Source organism: Schistocerca americana, chromosome X, assembly GCF_021461395.2.
Source record: "Schistocerca americana isolate TAMUIC-IGC-003095 chromosome X, iqSchAmer2.1, whole genome shotgun sequence".
NCBI lineage: Eukaryota > Metazoa > Arthropoda > Insecta > Orthoptera > Acrididae > Schistocerca > Schistocerca americana.
The window spans coordinates 161,353,834-161,378,419 of record NC_060130.1 but is presented as its reverse complement, the minus strand read 5'-3'; the positions used below and the strand labels follow the sequence as shown (position 1 = coordinate 161,378,419).

Below are 24,586 nucleotides of genomic sequence, written 5' to 3'. Positions count from 1 at the left end.
CTTGATGCTGGGAACCAGACTAGCACATGTAGGCAAGCACATTCGGTGCCAGCTTGGACTATCACAGGGTGGTAACATAGTGATAGGGTTTTCCTGTCTGGAGGATTAATAAACTCTAGCATAACTGCTATCTCTTCATGTGCTTTATGTAGCCCATCCACAAACTTTCAGGGATTTTAGAATTGTATGCCGCTGCTACATAAACCAACGAAGAATCCCAATCATTGCTATAGCTATTTGCATAGTGGCTTAGAATTTTCCCTCTCATTTGATGTACACATTCAGTTCTTCTGTTAGCCTGTGAGTTTAAAGAGATCATCTCAGTTTGTGAATAAGCAACAAATGGCATAACTTCTTCAGCAATGCTAACATAAATTTGGTGCCCTGATATGTGATTTTGTTTCCAGAATACCAAACTGTAGTAACCAATTACGCATCACTACGTTTCTACTGTGGCAGTTTGCCGGTTCTGGATAGCAACCATCCACATGTAATGTGTAAAATGATCTACAATTGATGAAGGTTTCTCGGGCTGCCAGCCGGATGGTAGTGTTGATTTTTCATGACGTTACGGGAAGTGTCATACTGCCCATCTTCTGGCGAAGTGTCGAGATTCACAGAGAGTGGGATATTTGTATGTGCGGTCACTCCCCTCCATTATACCTTGGGAGGCTGTGGTGGACCAGCAGCATGCGCGTGGTGGTGGGGGTAGCCGCCCCGGCGGCCGTGTTAGGTTACATGCTGCAGTCGGTCCGTTCCCACAGATAGGCTGGTAATGTCCTTGCCAGTTGTAGTGTGTGTGAGGTCATGCTATTCCTGCAAACCCTTGGATGAATTTGCTATAATAGTTTGATGATCCCTAAAAGACTGCAATTCCTTGCCTGCCTGAAGAGGTGTTGGAAAACTCCATACAGTGTTTACCAGTCTTGAACCTATTCTCATTTCGTCTTGGCTTATTAAATGCCCAAGTAATTCACTTCTTTGGCACAAAATGACACTTATATATGATAAGAGTTAGTTGTGCTTAGTGCAATTGCTGAAAAATGTCCCTCAACCAATGCACATCCCCTTTCATATTCCTAGCAAACACAACAATATCATCCAGATACGCCATACACTATTTCGGCTTTAGTCCCTTCAAAAACTGTCCAACTACTGTTGAAACATCACTTGTGCATTTCTTAGACCAAATGACATTTTCCAATGAGGTACTGAATAAATGCAGTTTTTGGTTGGTCCTTGAGTACTATTCCTAGTTTATGGTAGCCACTTATTAGATCCATAGTGGAAATATACGTACAGTTTCCCAAGTTATCAAGGGCTTCTGTTATATTTGGTTGGATACTCGCCTGTAATCGTACGACTCTTGAGGTATCTGTAGATGCTGCAGAACTGATACTGCTTCATTCCGTCAAGAACGTTTGTTGAGTACTATCACCACAGTTGCACCCTCTAGGCTGGTACTTGCCTTAATGATACCATTGCATAATTATTTGTTAATGAATTTCTCTATTACCAATTTTAGGTGAAGGGGCACCCTGTATGGCTTAAAGTACACAGGTGGTCGATTCCTAAATTGGAGCCTGTGCTTCGTCATTGGGATTGGTGGTAAAGGGCCATGAACTTTAAATAGATCATCTAATTCTAGCAGTAACTTCTCCATAAGAAGTCCCTCCATTCTTTCTTAATGCTTCACCCTTTCATGTAATGCAGTTATACTGGCAGCTTGGTCGTGGATATGGTCCGAACGTATCCATCTAGATCAGCTTTGTCTAGAACATCTAAATTAGCAACCAATAATTCCATAGACAAACTGATGATGCCATCAGTACCAAAATTATTGAAATCACTGGGCACTTCTGGTTCGCCACCCATCTCCTGTATGCATACAGTGCTTCTGTACACAAAACAGTGTGCTTCATGTAGCTCATAATTTTCCACCAATGGTTCCACCACACAAAATATGTTTACAGATAGTTCTGTTTCTACATTTGCTCATTGTAGTTTCCCTATGCCTTGCTGTACTTTATCATACAGATTGGTGTTCAGTGGCCGTGCACATGTTTTAACTGATTCATGGGTCACGAGTGGCAACCCTTGTGGCAGTATGTCATCGACAGAAGTTTTCAAAGATTGAACAATGTTTCCATGAGTTATACAATATGTTGTCCAAGGTCAGTTTTAGTATGATGCTTATACAGGAAACATGGCCCTAGGATCACGCAGTACCTTTCACCTACATGGGAAAAACTTCCATAGTTTCCTGGAATTGCTTTGATTCCACCTGAAAATTTAAACACTGGTGAACCTAGCAACTACACTTTGTTACCATTGACTCCCCATACATCTATAGCATAGAAGGTTTAACTGCATGTTTCCCGTGAGGTCCTGAGTTGTCTCACATGTGAGCTCCTGAGTGTAACAAAAATATATGCTCCCTACCATTTGACAATGTTGACTGGAATACTCTCTTTCAAATTCTAAAGGCGGCACGGGTAAAATACAGGGAACGAAAGGCTATTTACAATTTGTACAGAAACCAGATGGCAGTTACAAGAGTCGAAGGGCATGAAAGGGAAGCAGCGGTTGGGAAGGGAGTGAGACAGGGTTGTAGCCTCTCCCCAATGTTATTCAATCTGTATATTGAGCAAGCAGTAAAGGAAACAAAAGAAAAATTCAGAGTGGGTATAAAAATACATGGAGAAGAAATAAAAACTTTGAGGTTCGTCGATGACATTGTAATTCTGTCAGAGACAGCAAAGGACTTGGAACAGCAGTTGAACGGAATGGACAGTGTCTTGAAAGGAGGATATAAGATGAACATCAACAAAAGCAAAACGAGGATAATGGAATGTAGTCGAATTAAGTCGGGTGATGCTGAGGGAATTAGATTAGGAAATGAGACACTTAAAGTAGTAAAGGAGTTTTGCTATTTGGGGAGCAAAATAACTGATGATGGTCAAAGTAGAGAGGATATAAAATGTAGACTAGCAATGGCAAGGAAATCGTTTCTGAAGAAGAGAAATTTGTTAACATCGAGGTTAGATTTAAGTGTCAGGAAGTCGTTTCTGAAAGTATTTGTATGGAGTGTAGCCATGTATGGAAGTGAAACATGGACGATAAATAGTTTGGACAAGAAGAGAATAGAAGCTTTCGAAATGTGGTGCTACAGAAGAATGCTGAAGATTAGATGGGTAGATCACACAACTAATGAGGAGGTATTGATTAGAATTGGGGAGAAGAGGAGTTTGTGGCACAACTTGACAAGAAGAAAGGACTGGTTGGTAGGACATGTTCTGAGGCATCAAGGGATCACAAATTTAGCTTTGGAGGGCAGCGTGGAGGGTAAAAATCGTAGACGGAGACCAAGAGATGAATACACTAAGCAGATTCAGAAGGATGTAGGTTGCAGTAGGTACTGGGAGATGAAGAAGCTTGCACAGGATAGAGTAGCATGGAGAGCTGCATCGAACCAGTCTCTGGACTGAAGACCACAACAACAACAAACAACAACCATTTACCATGCTGGTCAAGCAACATTCTGCTTGACATAGATTATGCAGCATTAAAATTCACTGGGAGTACTGCTCGGCAGACTCTGAGCTGAATACTCATATTCCGCCCTTTACTGTTATGCCCTTTACTTCTACACTACTGGCCATTAAAATTGCTACACCAAGAAGAAATGCAGATGATAAACGGGTATTCATTGGACAAATATATTATACTAGAACTGACATGTGATTACATTTTCACGCAATTTGAGTGCATAGAGCCTGAGAAATCAGTACCCAGAACAACCACCTCTGGCCGTAATAATGGCCTTGATACACCTGGGCATTGAGTTCGACAGGCTTGGGTGGCGTGCACAGGTACAGCTGCCCATGCAGCTTCAACACGATACCACAGTTCATCAAGAGTAGTAACTGGCGTATTGTGACGAGCCAGTTGCTCGACCACCATTGACCAGACGTTTTCTGTTGGTGAGAGATCTGGAGAATGTGCTGTCCAGGGCAGCAGTCGAACATTTTCTGTATCCAGAAAGGCCCGTAGAGGACCTGCAACATGCGGTCGTGCATTATCCTGCTGAAATGTAGGGTTTCGCAGGGATCAAATGAAGGGTAGGGCCACGGGTCGTAACACATCTGAAATGTAATGTCCACTGTTCAAAGTGCCGTCAGTGCGAACAAGAGGTGACAGAGACGTGTATCCAATGGCGCCCCATACCATCACGCCGGGTGATACGCCAGTATGGCGATGACGAATACACACTTCCAATGTACGTTCACTGCAACGTCGCCAAACACTGATGCGACCATCATGATGCTAAACAGAACCTGGATTCGTCTGAAAAAATGATGTTTTGCCATTCGTGGACCCAGGTTTGTCGTTGAGTACACCATCGCAGGTGCTCCTGTCTGTGATGCAGCGCCAAGGGTAACCGCAGCCTTTGTCTCCAAGCTGATAGTCCATGCTGCTGCAAACATCGTTGAACTGTTCGTGCAGATGGTTATTGTCTTGCAAACGTCCCCATCTGTTGACTCAGGGATTGAGACGTGGCTGCACGATCCGTTACAGCCATGCGGATAAGATGCTTATCACCTCGACTGCTAGTGATACGAGGCTGTTGGGATCCAGCACCGCGTTCTGTATTACCCTCCTGAACCCACCGATTCTATATTCTGCTAACAGTCATTGGATCTCGACCAACGTGAGCAGCAATGTCGCGATACGATAAACCGCAATCGCAAAAGGCTACAATCCGACCTTTATCAAAGTCGGAAACATGATGGTACGCATTTCTCCTCCTTACATGAGGCATCACAACAACGTTTCACCTGGCAACGCCATTCAACTGCTGTTTGTGTGTGAGAAATTGGTTGGAAACTTTCCTCATGTCAGCACGTTGTAGTTTTCGCCATTGGCGCCAACATTGTGTGAATGCTCTGAACAGCTAATCATTTGCATATCACAGCATCTTCTTCCTGTGGGTTAAATTTCACATCTGTAGCACGTCATCTTCATGGTGTAGCAATTTTAATGGCCACCAGTGTATACTCTCACTCTTCCATACCTATTACAGTGAGACTGACAACAGTTTTTTTGTATGTAGCCTACCGTATTTACTCGAATCTAAGCCGCACTTTTTTTCCGGTTTTTGTAATCCAAAAAACCGCCTGCGGCTTAGAATCGAGTGCAAAGTAAGCGGAAGCTCTGAAAAATGTTGGTAGGTGCTGCCACAACTAACTTCTGCCTTCGAATATGTGTAGCGCTGCACAGGCATGCTTTGCAGGCACAAAGATAAATACTGGCGCCAAAACCTCTGCGTCAGTAAAAAAAATTTTAAAGAAAGGTGGAAGACAAGCTTTTTTCTCCGCCCCGAGTTTCAACCACTTCATTTTCATACATTATCCAACGAAGCAAATACAATTTCCGTATTGTTCATCTTTGAATGTAGCAGCATTTCAATGTACTACGAAAATCTGACTGGCAAGACTGGGATGTTTCTCAATATGGCCAACTCTACGTTCTGAATTTTTTCCTACCTGTGAGAAGAGATGGTTGCTAATAGGAACTTCTATGAATTGTGAATCACACGCAGTATTCTCTTCATCATAAGAATAATACGAATATAAACATTTTACCATGCATTCTTTCGTATTTGCTGCTATCTCATTTAAATCCTGTCTGTAATAAGCTACGAAACTAGAGTGAGACAACAACAAACGCGGAAGAATATACATATCATGTCATGTTTATATTCGTATTCTTATGCCTAATAGTGATACAGTCAGAATTGAAGCATGGCAATTGACTAGATTTTTAAATCTAAGATGAGTAATTTCTGTGCAGAATATAATGTACTAAAGAGGCGTCTGCAAAGATTTTCAAACAGAGAAAAATTTTCGCTAAACTCTCGTTCAGAACATCTGCTATCATACGCAGTCTACTATTTGGTTCTTGTTGATAATTATCAAAGAAAGCAGCAGCGTAGTAACAACAAATAGCAGTCTCTTGCCATTGTTTCCATAATGAGACGATTCCTCTCTTTTTAAAATTGTAAGCGGCGGCAGGGCGCACAAAAGCAAGCCATGCCGCGAGCGGCGACAGGCCGTAAACTCATTATCAGAATGCGATAAACAATGTATGACAGTACAGTAATGCATTTTCAGCTTAGTGACGTAAACACCTATAACAAAGAGAACGGCACTTATCAGATCAAAGAAAAATAAGCAATCGATTCAAACCAGACGAAGCACATGAAAAAGGAAGGGTACCCGTATAAATACGGACGGAGCGACTGACGCATAGCAATGGCTACCTGGTACAGCTTAACTGCTAAGCTTACGACTCGAACCAAACTACTGTAGCTGTATCGTCATTTATTCGACCTAAATTGTGTCTCATATTACAATGGACCAACTTTGTTTCGATTTGGAGGTGTGGCCTAAAACTTTTCTCTCCTCTTGAATTTCGAGTCTCAAACTTCAGGTGCGGCTTAGATTGGGGAAAATTTTTTTTCCTTGATTTCGAGTCTCATTTTTCAGGTGCGGCTTAGATTCGAGTAAATACGGTAAACATCTACATTGATAGCACTTAACATCAGTAGAAGAGGCAGTACATTAGGTGGTAGTTACCATAGAAATGCGTCTAATGCTCTCTGTTCCACATCCGGAAGAACAATCTTATTTGTTTTGTCACTCTGTGTTAATTCATAAGTTTTAATGTTTATTTTCTGTATCATAGCTGCAAAATTCTTACCTATTCACTGTGATTCTGCGACATTCCATTTAACTGTTCGCGATAGTATCTACAGCAATTCTCTCTCTTCCATTGCTGCACCACACCTTGCCATATTAGTCCATTGAACAATTGAGCATTTTGTAGGTCCTCATGCTGCATTACATAACTTTTCATGTCTCCTGCCAAACATGACTTGGTCATTTGCAGCAGCTGTTCATCTGTCCTAGATCCCGGCTTTGTAGCTGTCAACAGCTTTTCTACAATTGATAATATATCCTCTCCTAAATAACATTATGGCACTCTCAGAAGGTGCTACATCCAGAGCTGCCTGAAATGCCATAGACATCAGAAGCAGCAGCAACTCTCTCGAGAACAGCAATTGCAGCTGCAGCTTAAGTGCAGGGTGACACTTCATTTTCCTCCTCAGAAGATGACAGTAAAGCAGTATTTTTCTCTTCTGCATCATCAGCAGAATTGATGACTCGTTCTTCAACAGTACAGTTTTCGTTGTCTGCCAGCATCCATTCTTCCAGATTGGCAGTGCAAGAGGGTACCAACTGGTGTAAGCCTGTCGAAGAACAACATCAGAATCCAAAGTTGTATTTGCATTATGAGTAAGTTCAGATGCTGCATCATCATTTTCCTCTTCAGTCTGTGCTGCATTATCAGTCACTGTCCAGGCCTTCTTAAAACATTAGTTATGGTGTTTGTTGTAACTTCATCCCAAGCAGCAGAGATTTTGAGGACAGGTTGCAGTACATTCCAATGTGGAAAGGTTTTCTTGTAGTCTGATTGAATTAATGGCAGCCTTAACAAGAAGGTGCTGTAATTATGCTTCATAGAGGTGATTATTTCTCCAGTGACTGTAGACAGCTTGTAGTGTTAGGTGGTATGAATACAACTTCTAAATTCAGAAGTTCCAGGTCATCGAACTGATGTGCCAGGCAGTGGTCCAAAGTTGCCAAAATACTTCTCTACCTCACAGCCATTTGTTGTTGAACTTTTAAGAGCCAGCTGTGGGAGGGAGTCTGGTCATCCAAGCTTCATTGTTGTTCTCATAGTGGCGTACCAGATTGAACAGATTGACACATTTTTTAAAAAATGTGGATTTTTGTATTTTTCAATCATTAATGGTTTGAGCTTATGAGAACCATCTCAATTACAACACAAGACCACCACCAGTCTCTCTTTCCTGCGTTTGCCTCTTGACAATTTTTTCACCCTTGATACATTGTGTTTGTGCCGGCTTCATCCATATTAAATAAATACAGATACAAATGACAGAGCTTGGATTAAAATTCCCGCACCCTCTCATTGGCATCTTCCTCATTTCATCAATGTGTTTTCCCACAAACATTTACAATATACATTTTATGCCTCTTCTGAAAATGCCATAGCCAGCCCTCAGAGCACACAAACCCTTTTTTGTGGGCGATTTCACGAGCATTTTCTTGAAGCATGGGGCCAGATGACAGAATTTGCTGTGAGTACATGTGTTGGAATAATTCAAACAGTGAATCGTTCATGGTTGGCTGTCCTCATGCACTTGCTATTGCTGCAAAATGAATAGCTTGCCAGACTCTCCTCTATTTTCTGTCTTGAAATAGACTTTGAGATTTGAAAGTGTCTGCGACATGTGTTTTAGTCTTCCCTTCACTATTGATTACATGTAGAATTTGATGCTTTTGTGTTAACATCAGAGAATTAAGAGCTTGTTGGTAGCATTAAGAGCTCGTTTCTATTTCAGCACCATATTGTGTGAGATAGGAGGGGGGGGGAATTGGATTTCACTGTTCGTAATAATCAGAGACAGACAGATCTCTGCATTGTTGTACATTTCACTCTCTTTGTAATCTACCAACCAACCCTGTCTTCCCCTTCCCTTGTGTCTTACACTGTGGTAATGACATGAGCAGCAATCAAGCGATTGTGCCATTGTTGTGAAATTACAATACAGCAAGCTATTGAGGAAAAGTATGTGAAACACAATGCACTACATATGTATGTATTTATTTGGTTTAGGTAAAGAATGAGATGTGGAACATGTAATGTGGGGGGTCAAATTTTAGTTTGTAGGACGAATTATCTGAAATTTTGTTTGTCATATTGGGAAATAGTGAGGGTCTACTACATATTCCATTTTGTACAGCAAACTTGAACTGGAAGAAGGATATTACTGACAGATGCTCAAACAGTCAAGTTCGGCTACTTTTGCTCTTTGTGTAATTACTAGTCTTGGAAACAAACGAATCAGCCTCTTGACATAGTCTGCATTTTTCCACTTAATAAAGTCTTGCAGAACAATTGTCTGGTGTAACTCGTCACTTACAAAGAAAGTATTGAGTGCACAAAAATATATGGTGTTTATCTGCAGTTGTATAGGTACCTCATCAAGGAGTCAGTCATTTTAGCTGCACCATCACAGTACATATATTCACTAATGAAATTCGTCTCTCATAATTTTTCACAATTTGAGAAGAATAGTGATGTCCACACCTATATTGCTAGATGAAAATATGACTTTTATTGGCCATTGTTAAAGCTGTCAGTGGCTCACAAGTTCAAGATGAGCAATAGAAAGTTTGGTCATTTGCCTGATAACATAAAATGTCTGACAAGTAGCAAAGCAAGTTTTAAACCTAACTTAAAATAATTTCTCGTGGAGAACTGTTCCTATTCCGTGGACTAATGTCTATTAAAAGCTTTTAAGTATAGTTACCTGAATAGGACTAAAATATAATATGTTCATTAATGTTAACATTAACCATGTATATGTATCCTGTAAAATGATTAATTCCAAATAATTTCAGCGGAAGATATCACTGAAATGATCTATGGAACATGTAAGCAACTAAACCACCCATTATGTTGCTTGAATCTGCTGTTTGCTTCTGATGCCAGTTGTAGAGGAGTCAAGATGGCTCTAGTATTTATTGATGTTGTTACAGGTTGCAGAGGTGTTGCAGTATGGCTGCCAGGGCACTACATACATAGAGCCAAGTGGGTTGGCTGTCAGTGCTTGCTTAGCTCAGCATGCAGCAGCAAGTGGCACCCAGGATACAGAGTTGGCAGGCCAGAGAGACACACCGTTGTGTAGAAGCCAAGTCAGTTCCTTGCTGGTCACGTAGAGCTGGGGGGGGGGGGGGGGGGCGGTCAGGCCCAAGTAAGGGGCAGAAATAAAGCCCTCCACACCAATCAGGGCCTTATTACTGAACACACACTAATATCTCAACAGACAGGCAACAGGCACATCATGGCAACAAACTGTGAAATAATCCAGTCACACCGTTTGATGCATATGTGTGACCAGCAAGCAGTGTGTGGGGGGCCCAATGTAGAAGGCACCCAATCGTGTTTTCGAACCAAGGACCCCCGACATAGGATGCAGCAGCCTGAGGATGGAAGCATTCAGTATTAGAGTGCCCACATGCAGGGCAGGCAGCAACTCAGCAGTAAGTCAGGTGCAGATGGTACCTAAGCATAGGCTGTGAACCATCTACCCTCTGGTGCATGCCTTTGAGTTGGTTCAAGTCAGCCAGCAGATGGCTTCTGATAGAAAGTACCATTGCAGCTCCTGGCAGCATCAGGACCAGGTGTACCTCAGACCTGCAGCTAGTGGAGGCAGTGTCTTGTTGTAGTTGGGCTGGATGACCCACATCAGGTCAATGACTGGCATGGAGTACTTCTCAGAGCTGGAGTGGATGGTACTTACAGCAGCTTGTCCCGCACTGTTGTGACAGGACATCATTTTTGACTGCATAGACCACAGAAGTGGTGCAGTGCTGGGTTCAGACATGAAGTAAACCACGCCACTACTGCAACAATCTGGCCCTTGTACTACGTGGCGTTGACAATGTACCAGCCTCGGCAGGAGACAGAGAGTCTAGTCATGTGGGGGGGGGGGGGGGGGGGGGTCAGGCCCAAGTAAGGATTGAACATCGTTTGTGATCAGAATATTTATTGAACAATGTATGGTTGAAAGAGCAATTAAATCAATTCAGAAAAAATTACTTGTGAGCTTACAACACCATTACACTGATCCAAATTGTACTGTTAAAAACACAGGAAACCGAAAATGTTGTACATCGTAATGAAAATTTATGTTCAAAGACAACAAATAAGCTTTTCACTTAACTATGACATTTATGGAAGCAAATACTTTCAAAAACCAACTTCACAGAAGCGAAGCAGTTGTTGCAGTTCCTTGAGAATTCATTGCTTATCACTAAGTTTCTGTTCCTATAATGAGATACCATGTAATTATGGGGACACACAAATTTTTATTAGTACAAGCTTAAGTGACAGAAGAACGATGAAAAAATTTAATACAGTATCGGTGCTTCAAAGCAACAGCTACAACAAGAAGAATTTGTATAACAAACAATTTAGCAATTCACCTGATCGTATTTTCTGACAGCCAGTTACTGATTTACAGTTGCTTGGTATCACAGAATGTTGTACAAGACTACTGACCAAAGGAATGAAAACTTAATAAAACCATGACCTTAAAAATTTACATTCAGTTTCCCAAACACACACACACACACACGCACACACACACACATATATATATATATATATATATATATATTAACTGCTGGTATTGTCTGGCAAGAAAAATGACCTTTAAGTTTAGGAAATAATCAAATCATAAACTTAACCCGTTGACCATGAAACTAAACACAATATGGCTATCAGCATAATTACACACCCACATACCAGTAGAAAGGGGCAGAAATAAAGCCCTCCACACCAATCAGGGCCTTATTGCTGAACACACACTAATATCTCAACAAAGAGATAAAAAGATTCGCTTACCGACCGCAATTCAGTTTCAAAACGGCACATCTGGCATAACGGTAGCAAGGGAACACCACATAGGACAGAAAATCGACAACATTTGAATGGATGCACACAACTGGGAAACAAATTTCGATTACATTCACAGACAGTATCTTAAATACCAAGAAATTGGCACGAATCCTTTTCCCCAAAATTAACAAGTTAACTAGCAAGCATCAAAGCCACTCACAGCAGTGAATGAGGTAACTTATGCCAAAGTCCACAAAGCTGTCGTATATAACAAGGTAAAAACACAGTATGTTATAATTATAGAAAATTGCTGGTACAATAAGCAGTTGGTACAAACACATGAAGGTCTCTTGAACTCACATTCAACGTACCTATGACCAGAGCTTAAGCAAACAGGAAGATTGAACTGGTATTTTTGTATTTCTAATTGCCGTGAAGGTGGGTAAGGCACATAAGCAGACAGGCGACGCACTGGGAAAGACATTGGAAAGGAACATTTTGCAAATCTCACACAGTCCCCAAATTAATTCAACAGGCTTAAATACCAAACTTCTGCAGTAGGAGTAGCTTCAGCCGCCTCTTGTTCTCCGGAGCCTGTAGGATTTAAGCTTATTGTCGGACATGTGATGCCAAGTCCAGTTGTCCAACAGAGAAATCACACAGCCCAAATCACAACACACTGTGCCTGAAGAGCCCTTCCTTCTCCGTCACCTGCCTCTGTCTGACTCACTCCTCACACTGCCACTTGATTATGTCAATACGGCACACACTTCGATACAGGTAAAGATGGCATGGGGCAGATGTACCATGACCTATCAACACGGTATGGATCAGACTATTTTTGTGTTTATTTTAATGTCCAAATTTTGTAAATCTTACATGAAAGTATTGCAATTTTAATGCACACTTTCTCTTGTATAATTATAGGTTTCATATCAATATAAGAAATTCAGCAACTGGATCATATCTCGAATCAGTACACACAGCACAATCTTATCAAATAGGTAAAACAGTTGTTTGATTTTTGGAGAAAAATTCAATGGTACACCATGTAACGACAATTATACGTATAATAATTTTTTTTCTTTATGAATTTAGATAAATTAATAATAGCAATGTGTTGAATTTCTTTTTCGATTCTTTTCGTGTTATGTTAAAGAGACTGTGAGCAACTTTTGAAACGAATATTATTATTTATGTTAGATTTCAAATAATGTGGTAATTAAAGGAAAGTGTATTTAGTGTTAAAACTATTGTAAGATGTGAAAATTGTAATTTATACACTTGGTCCATACGTAGGTAATGCGTTAGGATATGTGTAGTAGAAAACCTGTGGTGAATACCCTACCTGTAGGGGAGCGGGAAAAGGTGGAGGCAGGCGAGGCGGGAAAACGCACACTAGCGCGGTTCTGCACAACGGGCTCAGTAACACAGTCGGAGGCGAGCAACAGTCGGAAGTACACGTACTGTACCGAGGAGGCTACCCAGGAAAAGTGGATTCCATTGAGCCTCGGATGAACCGATTCCGACGACTACTTGGCATGGCTATATTCTGAGGCACAAAACTGGAAAAATTACGACGCTAAGAAGATGGAAAGTGCCGATGTTGTGTGAGCCTTAGCCGTGCTTGTATGTGTGCCGTGCTGCCCGCTAGCTCGCTGCCCGCCAACCGCCGCACCGACTTGCACAGGTCAAACATTTATTTCATCTTTAGAAGTGTATCTGTGTGGACCAGCGTCGAAACTGTTTCTAACGGTTCAATAATAATGTGACTTTTACCAAAATTGCTTTAGCCATGACTTATCCTGATCACTGACCTAGACAGGATCCTTACCTCGTATTGTGCAATCCGAGTATCCTAAACTGAAAGTTTAATGTTAAAGTTAATGAGAATTATCAGCAGATTAATCTATACCATAAAGGTATATAAAGTTCTGTGTGTTGTTGCAAATGTTGGTAAAGAACAAGAGAGTTATTTTTTTTAATTGAGTTAGCGATGTTATTTAATTAATTTGAGACAGAAATAATGACAGTTAAATTATTCAGAAGTAAGACAAAAGAGTAGTTATCCAGAGATTGATAAAATTTGTGTGTTAATTTGCCTTCAGTACTTAACAGTTTCAGTATAACCACTATAACAGTTTCAGGGCCCCCCCCTCTTTCTCTTATCCATCCGTTCAAACCTTGATGTGTACTGCTCAGATTTGACCAGTAAAGCTAAATTCTATATTATACCTAAGTGTATTAGTGTTTTTCCATCTTTAATAGTAACATTGTATATGTGCTTTCAAAACTGCTAATTATAGGGTAATCTATGCCCGATGTCAGTCTGCTCAACATACAAAAATGTAGTTAGTAGTAATCATTACTGTGTGGTGTTCTGTAAATGTAGTTCGTCCAAATTAGTACAAAAAGAGCAAACTTTAGTTCAGTGGATTTTTCGGATTCCAAACTTTGCCATATACCGTATCGTTACTACGTGTTACTATGCTTGTACATGCACCCACTTGTACAAGGAAAAAACTCACTAATTGCCTAAGTAGGCTGGCGACCGAATTGTTAGTTATAGGTAGCATCTACTGTGTGTACTTCTTGTCCATGCGAAAGAATAATTATACTGTACATTTGCTTGATGCGTCACTGTAGTTATTGACTGAAGATAAGTCCGATTTTGCTTCTATTAGGTACACGCGGTCAACTAATGTACTAAAATCCTTGTTCATAAGGTGAAGCCCGTGAACTTATTACAGTACAGGCTTTATAGAGCTAACCTACGTCCGAGCAGGGCGGTAGTGTTACAAGTGGCGACCGTGACAGGACATCCAGTTGTTGTCGGTTACAAATTAACGTAAAGATTGAACAGTGGATGTTCAGTGGCACGAATAGCAGTAAAGTTTAGCAAAATAAACTGCAGTGTGAGTCAAGTATAATAGTGTGGTATAGTTGGCATTCAATATGGACAGGAACGTAGGCAGGGTAGATGCGCCAAGTGAAATGGAGAATGCGGCTGGCAGTAGCCGGAGTTTACGCGGCCAGATAACAGATGGCGTTAGCGAAAGACAGTTGGCGTACATACAATACCACGAACACGTCAATGAACAGATTGAAAGGTTGAGATCGCCTCGGACACAGCAAGGGACAAAACAGGAAGCAGAGGGTGACTTTGTAGATGATAGTGGGTATGTGAACGAATCCACTGACATATTTGATTCACCACAGATAAAGAAAGAACCGAAAGAAACTTCTGAAGTAGAATCGGAACACATCGATCCTGTAGAACAAAACAGTATAAAAATTTTAAGTATGAACGACTTATTTGAACAATTAACCAAACAAATTGCGGGACAGAATGATCAGCTTCAAAAACAAGTCGGTAGTCAGTTTAATCAGCTCAAAACACACGTTGACGAGCAACTCAAAACACAAAATGAGCAACTTCAAAAACAAGTCGGCAATCAGGTTAATCAGCTTAAAATGCACGTTGACGAGCAACTCAAAACACAGGTGGATCAAATTAAAGCACAGGTCGAAGGACAGGGAATTAAAATTAGTAAACAAATAGAACAGGTAGAACAAAAAGTGGGTAATTTAAGTTCTGTGGTAAATACTCTGAAATTTGAAATTGATGTTATTAACAAAAATATGGATACTATGCAGGAGGAAATTGGAAACATTAATAGTAGATTTGATGTTGAAATTCTCAATATCCAAGAGAAAGTAGAACCTCTGGTTGAAACTAAGGTAGACGAAAAAGTTTTCGGTCTTAAAACTGAGGTCGTAAACAAATGTCAACATGAGATATCGCAATTGAAAAAGGTAGTTTTGGACACTGAAAGTAATTTAAGTAAAAAAGTATTCGAATGTGTTCAAAATTGTGAACAAAATACTACGAAAATTCAGGGCAAAATTTTCGATCTGGAAAGCAAAATTAAAAATAGGCCTGGTGTTGTCTGTAATGGCACACCAATTACGAAGCCATTAGAAGGCGAGGAACGCTTCGATCCAGCCAAGAAACATAACGGGTGGCATCCGTTAGATTTTATCAAAAATTGCGAGAGAGTATTTCCTGAGCACTTGTCTGATCAGGAAAAGATAAACGTAGTAATAAGCGCCTTAGCAGGTGATGCTAAGCGCTGGGGAATAAATTTAAATACCGAACGAATGACGTTCGAAGAATTCAGGCAAAGATTTACGGAAGAATATTGGTCTGAACAAAAGCAGGACCATTTATGGCGGGAGTTCATCATGGCCAAACAGCATGATAACAGGGGCAGGAACTCTTTGAAAGATTTCTGCGAGTATTGGTACCGGAAATTAACGCATTTAAGAGGTCGAAGATCAGATTCAGAAATTATCTGGGAGTTATATAAAAAACTTCCAGAAGATTCAAAGAGGTATGTAGGAAGCAATCATCGCAGCTTCCAAGCATTTCTCGAAAGAGTCGAAGACGAAGATCATTGGCGCGAAAGTCGTGCCAATTATCAAAAATTTGGTAACCACACTAACCGACGCCATGACGAACGAAACGATGGCGATGGATTTCGCGTCAATGCAATACAAAGAGGAAGAGGCAGAGGAAGAGGCAGAGGAAATAATCCAGGTCGCGGTAGAGGGTATACCGCGCAAAACAATAACGACGCGGGAAACTAATTTCCGCGAACGTTGCGGGCCAAACGGAAGCGGACAATACATACCGGCCCCGATTCAAGAAAAGATACCGGACCGACCGTAATGTAATGAGACAGGCTAGGGACGAGCATGGAACGCCGCGACGTGTTGTGGCGAAACAAGCGTCAGGTGCGAGCCAGAATGAATCATCGCTGCCGCACAGAGCGCTACATGTTAACAGGCGAGTGGAGCATCAGAGGGCAACGGCCCAGCCTAGCCGAACATCTGTTCGGAAAGAAGCCGCTAGCAATACGGCAGCAGTAGGTACGAACGTAGCAGTTAGAGCTAATGAAAATTTTACGAGTGATAATTCCGTGGCAAAGGAAACAATAAATGAGACTGTGAGTACACAGAGAGGTGCGGTTAGCAGTGTTTGCGATAAGATAAAAGGCGAGGATGAACTAGCAGGAGTTACTGATTGGCGTGTGCAGATCGACGATCTGTACAAGGGCCTAAAGCAATGTGAGTGGGAGGATTTTAAAAGGGAGTATGAGGCGAAGAAATTAGTTGGTGGAAAGAGAGATAGTAGGGACGTCCATAAAATGACGTGGCCCAAATTTGAAGAGGGAAGAATAAATAGCGCCGCGCAAAGTACGCGTGCTGCCAATAGGATGAAGGTTAATGATAGGAAGGATTTGGAGGATGAAATCCTCCGCATTGATGAAGAAATAACTTCTGCTAACAGTCCGCCAATAGTACAAGCTGCTACCGAGAGGCACCGTGGAGAAGGGGTAGATGATTACCTGAAAGTAATTAAAGTCCACGAGGATTACACCAAATATGAAGTCACAGTGGATGTGAATAAAGCTGAGGATGAGGCCGTTTTGCCAAAAGAGGAGATTGAATTAAAATCTAAGCCTGACGACAATACAGAGGAAGAACTTAGTGCCTGTCTCAGAAAAGCTTTTATGTTAGAACCTGAAAGCGATTCGGAATGGTCGGATTCCGACGATAGTTCAGATGATGATAGATACGTAAATACAGACGAAAATGAATGTACTAACTCTCCCTATTGTGCAAAAGTAGCGTGCTTAAGTGAATCTGATGTTGAGGAAGAGAGTAGTAATGACTCTAGTGAAGATGAATTTTCAGGTGTAAAGGAAAATGAATATACTTTTACTGAAAGAGGGTATGAGAAAATCAGTGAAAATAATAGGGATGCAGTTAATTGTGGCATTGTACCTAATGATGAAGAAACTTCAAAGCAAAATCCAGACGTTGAGACCGAACAAAGAAAGAAAGAGCCACCTGACGACTCTGTGTTTATTTTGCGAAGAGTTCAAGTAAGCAAAGACTTTGAACTCCAGAAGCCTAAGAAGCCACCGGACTTAAGTGACTGTTTTATGAACCAGAAAAGACTGCCTTGTTAATAAAGAGATTAGGGGGCAGGATGTTGTATTTTTATATATTATTAATATTATGCATGACTTTATTATTACTGTAACTCAGTTTTATCTGAAAGTGAATTATTGTTTGTTGAATTAGAGCCTGGGGCAGATTTATATCGGATTTTGAGAATGTCATGAACACCTTACATCATGAAACTACAGGATTTCCACCGGAAGAAATTTTGTTAGGCAGAAGCAGTAAAAGTTTAATTGAAGAAAAACTAGAGTTTCCACCTTGTACAAGTTTGGGATTGGATCAAAAGAAAGAATTGGTGATAAAAAGGGCAAAGCAAAAAGCTGAATCTAGATCTAAAAGACACAATAAAAATTTAAAAGTTTCAAAATTTAAAATTGGAGATTATGTTCTTTTAAAAACCCACGAAAAGTCTAGTGAACTAAACCATGAAATTTCAAAATTTAAGTATATTTATAATGGACCATATGTAATACAGAATATTCCACACGACAATGCTTACTACCTGATCTACCCAAAATCCAAAAGACCTTTAGGCGTAAGAAATATTGTGGACCTAAAATTGTATGTACCTAGGAACGAGTAAATGTGCTGTATCTTATGCTGAACCCAAATTGTTCTAAATGTATCTAATCTTTGTAAATGTCTGTATACCCTTGAAAGTGTGCTAATGTAGTTATGTGAGTTTCAGATTACCAATTGTACTGTAACTGTAAAAATGTATGGAGAAAAGGACTGAAAAGAAAGGATAAATGCTATCAGTCAGATAAAAGATGGGACTGTCAAAATGAAAATGGGCAGTGAATAAACCATAATATGAAGGACTGCCAATTACCAATGAGGGCAGATAAATAATCGATGGAAAATTGCAAATGTGATCCAGGAGATGTGACAATATGAAGTGAGAAGGACTGCCCAAATCCGCATAATAGGCAGCAAATATGTATAGTTAATTTTCTGAATATATCTGTGTGTGTTTTGGTTAGTGAGTAAGGAAATGGACTGCTATTCAAAGCAAGCAGCGTCAAATTATCTTATAGTGTATACAAAATATGCAATTGTTTTTGTAGTTAAATGTTTGTATTCCAGAATTTTAAATTATTTCTTTGAGAAATTCAGAAAAAATGAGTAAATTGCTATTTTAGTGAGGTTATGATGGGAAGTTGGACTGTGCAAAAGGCACTTGAGTAAATGACAAGTAATTATTCTAGAAGTATTAAAAAAGTGTAAACCTATATACAGTGAGCAAAAGGAAATATGTAGTGTAAATCTTTTTGAACAATTAAGTAAAGACTCGGAACCACTGTATAATTGTAAGATTTATTAGTGTTCCCATAAAATTTAGACTTAAGAAAATTTTCTGGAAACAGGGGCATGTGTAACGACAATTATACGTATAATAATTTTTTTTCTTTATGAATTTAGATAAATTAATAATAGCAATGTGTTGAATTTCTTTTTCGATTCTTTTCGTGTTATGTTAAAGAGACTGTGAGCAACTTTTGAAACGAATATTATTATTTATGTTAGATTTCAAATAATGTGGTAATTAAAGGAAAGTGTATTTAGTGTTAAAACTATTGTAAGATGTGAAAATTGTAATTTATACACTTGGTCCATACGTAGGTAATGCGTTAGGATATGTGTAGTAGAAAACCTGTGGTGAATACCCTACCTGTAGGGGAGCGGGAAAAGGTGGAGGCAGGCGAGGCGGGAAAACGCACACTAGCGCGGTTCTGCACAACGGGCTCAGTAACACAGTCGGAGGCGAGCAACAGTCGGAAGTACACGTACTGTACCGAGGAGGCTACCCAGGAAAAGTGGATTCCATTGAGCCTCGGATGAACCGATTCCGACGACTACTTGGCATGGCTATATTCTGAGGCACAAAACTGGAAAAATTACGACGCTAAGAAGATGGAAAGTGCCGATGTTGTGTGAGCCTTAGCCGTGCTTGTATGTGTGCCGTGCTGCCCGCTAGCTCGCTGCCCGCCAACCGCCGCACCGACTTGCACAGGTCAAACATTTATTTCATCTTTAGAAGTGTATCTGTGTGGACCAGCGTCGAAACTGTTTCTAACGGTTCAATAATAATGTGACTTTTACCAAAATTGCTTTAGCCATGACTTATCCTGATCACTGACCTAGACAGGATCCTTACCTCGTATTGTGCAATCCGAGTATCCTAAACTGAAAGTTTAATGTTAAAGTTAATGAGAATTATCAGCAGATTAATCTATACCATAAAGGTATATAAAGTTCTGTGTGTTGTTGCAAATGTTGGTAAAGAACAAGAGAGTTATTTTTTTTAATTGAGTTAGCGATGTTATTTAATTAATTTGAGACAGAAATAATGACAGTTAAATTATTCAGAAGTAAGACAAAAGAGTAGTTATCCAGAGATTGATAAAATTTGTGTGTTAATTTGCCTTCAGTACTTAACAGTTTCAGTATAACCACTATAACAGTTTCAGGGCCCCCCCCTCTTTCTCTTATCCATCCGTTCAAACCTTGATGTGTACTGCTCAGATTTGACCAGTAAAGCTAAATTCTATATTATACCTAAGTGTATTAGTGTTTTTCCATCTTTAATAGTAACATTGTATATGTGCTTTCAAAACTGCTAATTATAGGGTAATCTATGCCCGATGTCAGTCTGCTCAACATACAAAAATGTAGTTAGTAGTAATCATTACTGTGTGGTGTTCTGTAAATGTAGTTCGTCCAAATTAGTACAAAAAGAGCAAACTTTAGTTCAGTGGATTTTTCGGATTCCAAACTTTGCCATATACCGTATCGTTACTACGTGTTACTATGCTTGTACATGCACCCACTTGTACAAGGAAAAAACTCACTAATTGCCTAAGTAGGCTGGCGACCGAATTGTTAGTTATAGGTAGCATCTACTGTGTGTACTTCTTGTCCATGCGAAAGAATAATTATACTGTACATTTGCTTGATGCGTCACTGTAGTTATTGACTGAAGATAAGTCCGATTTTGCTTCTATTAGGTACACGCGGTCAACTAATGTACTAAAATCCTTGTTCATAAGGTGAAGCCCGTGAACTTATTACAGTACAGGCTTTATAGAGCTAACCTACGTCCGAGCAGGGCGGTAGTGTTACAACCACTTTTAACAGTTACTTATTATAAACCCATTATCAGATTTTGCAGACATATGAGAATAATGTCATCTCATTTTTAGGTGTCATAAAAAATTCAGAAACTGTTTACATGTTACAAATGTGAATCTTCATCTAACAAACATGTGATCTTGTGCACATTTCAACACTGTCACATCATATTAATATTTACAAACTCAACAAATGTGAAATAGTGTTACATTTCCCATAGTGCATGTTCTTTTCTACGTATTATACAAAAGGACAATTTAGAAAATGACAACTTCTGTTGGTTAATGTGAAAAGTATGTATTACATGGGGCTGTCTTATTAAGGAACTGTCTTTAGCTCTTTGCGAGAGAGTCGTCGTCTTTTTCTTTTGCCTTTATCTCGTACCTACACAGGGTTGGCGTGGTTATCAGATTTGGCATTGCTACGAGGTTGGCTGGATGCCCTTCATGTTGCCACAAAATTTTCCTGTCATTTTTATCAAGGCTTGCATTTATATACATTGCATGCAAGGAAATCTCTTGTGAAAATGCAGGAATTGTAGATGTGTACTACTTGATTATTGGCAGTGTTATACATACCTAAGGGCTGCACACAGCCACACTTCTTTTCAACATGTAGATATATTTCTTATCAAAACAGCTTTCGTAACTATTTGGAAATCCAGTAATGTTTGATAATTTAATAGATAAACATATAAGGATGTCTTAACTAGTTACAATAAAGGCATACCTTGGTTAACAATATTTCAGTTGCTGAACGAGGTAGCACTCTCTTTCTCCATCCTTCCCCAGTGTGAACTTGGACCTGATCTGTAATTGTCAGTAGGACAATGTATAGTGCTGCTTTCTACAACTAGACTCTCACTTTTTAAAGCACTTTATATTCAAAGTTAATGATCATGTGTTTGCCATTTTTTGTGCTTATGTCAACATATCCAAGAATTAAAGAAATGAGGGTGTGCTGAAAAGTAATACCTCTGAATTTTCATGTTAAAATTTAAAGCTGTTTAAATAAAGCAAACTTTATTAACATTCTACATCTTTGTTCTTCATGTCCTCTGCCGCTAGAGGTCTCTGAATTTTAACTTAAAACATGATGGTGTATAACAAAGCTGCTGGTACGTGAGAAACAGCGTGCTGTAATAAAGGTTCGAATTCAAAGCTTTTCTCTGCACATGAAACACCCTTTCCTTTAGCAAGACAATGCTAGACCACATATGAGCATTGCAGTGTCTGCAACAGTCCGACACACTGCATTCACTGTCATTGATCATTCTCCATCCAGTCCCAACTTGGTCCCATCTGATTTTCATCTGTTTTTCATCTGTTTGCAAAACTTAAAGAACACCTTCGAGGACTTCGATTTGATAATGATGAAGCAATGCAAGAATACGTGAGATTGTGGCTCCATCAACAATGTTAAACATTATACAGTGACAGTATCAACAAACTAGTCTCCTGTTGTTGGGGAAAAGCTTTTGTCGCCAGGGTGACTATGTTGTGAATTAAATATGTAGACGCAAAGAATACTGATGTAGAATATTAACATCATTTGTTTTATTTAAAATCTTTTAAGAATTTTCACATAAAACCCCTCACAGCCGTGCCTCGCCACCCGCCCCTCACAGCTGTGCCTCGCCACCCGCCCCTCACAGCTGTGCCTCGCCACCCGCCCCTCACAGCCGCGCCTCGCCACCCGCCCCTCACAGCCGCGCCTCGCCACCCGCCCCTCACAGCCGCGCCTCGCCACCCGCCCCTCACAGCCACGCCTCGCCACCCGCCCCTCACAGCCGCCCCTCACCACCCGACCCTCGCTACCCGCCCCCCACAGCTGCGCCTCGCCACCAACTCCTCACAGCTGCGCCTCGCCACCCACCCCTCACAGCCGCGCCTCATCACCTACCCCCTCCCCTTCCCTCTCCGTTATGCCTCGCCACGTGCCCCCTCCTCTCCCCTCCCCTCTCCGCTATGCTTCACCACATGCCCCTCCTCTTTCCCTACCTGCTATTACTTGCCACCTGCCCAATCCCAGACACATCTCTGTACCCATCCCAGTTGGTGGCCATAGCAAGGGGATTGTGGGGTAGTTGTGTCGGGGAGGGGACTGTTGGGGTGGTGTATTTAACAGTGAGTACTTGTTCTTGATCAGTCATTGAGGGATTTTTCTTAATTCTGGTTGTGATTTTCTCCCTGGTTTGTAATATGAAGCCTGTTGTAATGACTACCATATAAATATTGCAATTGTAAATTTCGTGGAGTAAATTTAATTAATGTTCTCAAGGAACATAAAGTTATCTCTTTCTATATTTTGTTCCACAGGAATTTTTGCAGCCCTGTTTGCACTGGTTCTAATTTCATCAGTGTGCTACTTCAAAAGGGAAGTTGCTGACATTGTAGTCAGTGTGTATAGTGAGGCTGCAGTTTCAGCAATGCTTGTGGGAATTGTATTTTCTCTAATTCTGTACAGAAGAGGTGGTAAATTGCCTATCTCCTATCTTAATCCATATGGATCAAAAGGCTTTATGTGGTATGACTTCTGGATGGGACGAGAAGTTACTCCTCGTATTGGAAAATTCAATGTAAAGCTCATCCTTCATCGATTTTCCATAATTATTGTGGTAAGTAAATATTATTTTTGCAGCAAATGTGATACTATAACTTCATTATGAGATCATTTCTGTGTATGTGACGTAAAGAAATTAAAAGGCAAACAGAAAAGCATCAACTTCATGCCAAGGTGACCCACCTCTGGCCAATGCAGTTTATCCCCAGTGACAAGATAAATCTTGATTGTAGGTATATGTTTTGATCTTGTTAATTGAATAAATTATCTTCAACATTTGTTCTGGTACCATGATGTACGTGTAAAGAAATTTGCACAGTACTTCAAAATGGGATTAACATCATATCTATGTTTGTGTCAACTTTTATTGTCGTTTGAGGGAGGTGTGGGATCAGGATCTCCAGAAAGGTCCCAGCTTAATGTTCCTACTCTGAAGAGTGTTGTGTGTCCTGTCTAAATATGGAATCTGACTCCAAATATCTTGTATCTGTTGAATAAAAATAAATGTCATGTTCAACAAATATGATAAAATAAATATTAACATTATATTATGGGTGCCTGGGCATGGCCTATGATTCTGTAGACTATAGCCCAGCTGCATGGCTGAACCTGTGTGAGCTATTTGCCTACGCTGGCTGCAGATGCCTGTTTGCCCATATGTTGGTTGAATAGTGTCTGGACAAATTAGAGCACAATAATACGCACAAAAACACTTACAGGCACTAGAAAATATACTGTTAACAGTAAAGGAAATCTATGGATTGAAATAAGAACCACAAAATATCTTTATTTACTTTAAAGCTGTTGCATTACATGGCACTTCAGCAAAATATAACAAAGTTTATGTCACACTTATGAATACCATCTCATTTCTGGAACTTATTCAAAGTCTTTCATGTCTCTCTCCATACATATTTCCCTGTTGTAGAATGCTTCAGTATTACCTGACTGGAATTTTTGCTGTGGTGAAAGTTCATGTGGTATGGTAAGCGTATTATACCATCTTCCTGTTATGGTGTTAGAACTTCTAGGATTCATTAAGCTGCTATCCAAAGCCAGCTGGAACATCCACAGCTTATCTGTGGGTTCCTGAGGACACACGCACAGTAGCAGTCACTGACAGAAAGTCCTGTGCTACATCATTTCCACTTTGTGTAGATCACCTCCTTCCAAATTTCAGGGATACCAGCTGCTTTGCTTCTCATTAATGAAACTGAGCTATTACACTGTTGCCAAAAAGAGAATTGTCATACTTAACTTCACAAGCTGCATCAGTAAAGGGCTCTCATGCAAAGTGGACACC

The 24,586-nt window shown here is 40.3% G+C and overlaps 1 protein-coding gene across 1 annotated transcript in view; it reads left to right on the top strand.

The window, feature by feature from the left end:
• LOC124555880 overlaps positions 1–24,586 on the top strand; it is a 244,877-nt gene that overhangs the window by 207,243 nt on the left and 13,048 nt on the right. The window contains exon 23 of the mRNA XM_047129941.1: positions 23,040–23,338. Coding sequence (XP_046985897.1) covers positions 23,040–23,338 — 299 coding nt within the window. The remainder of the gene's footprint in view (positions 1–23,039; positions 23,339–24,586) is intronic.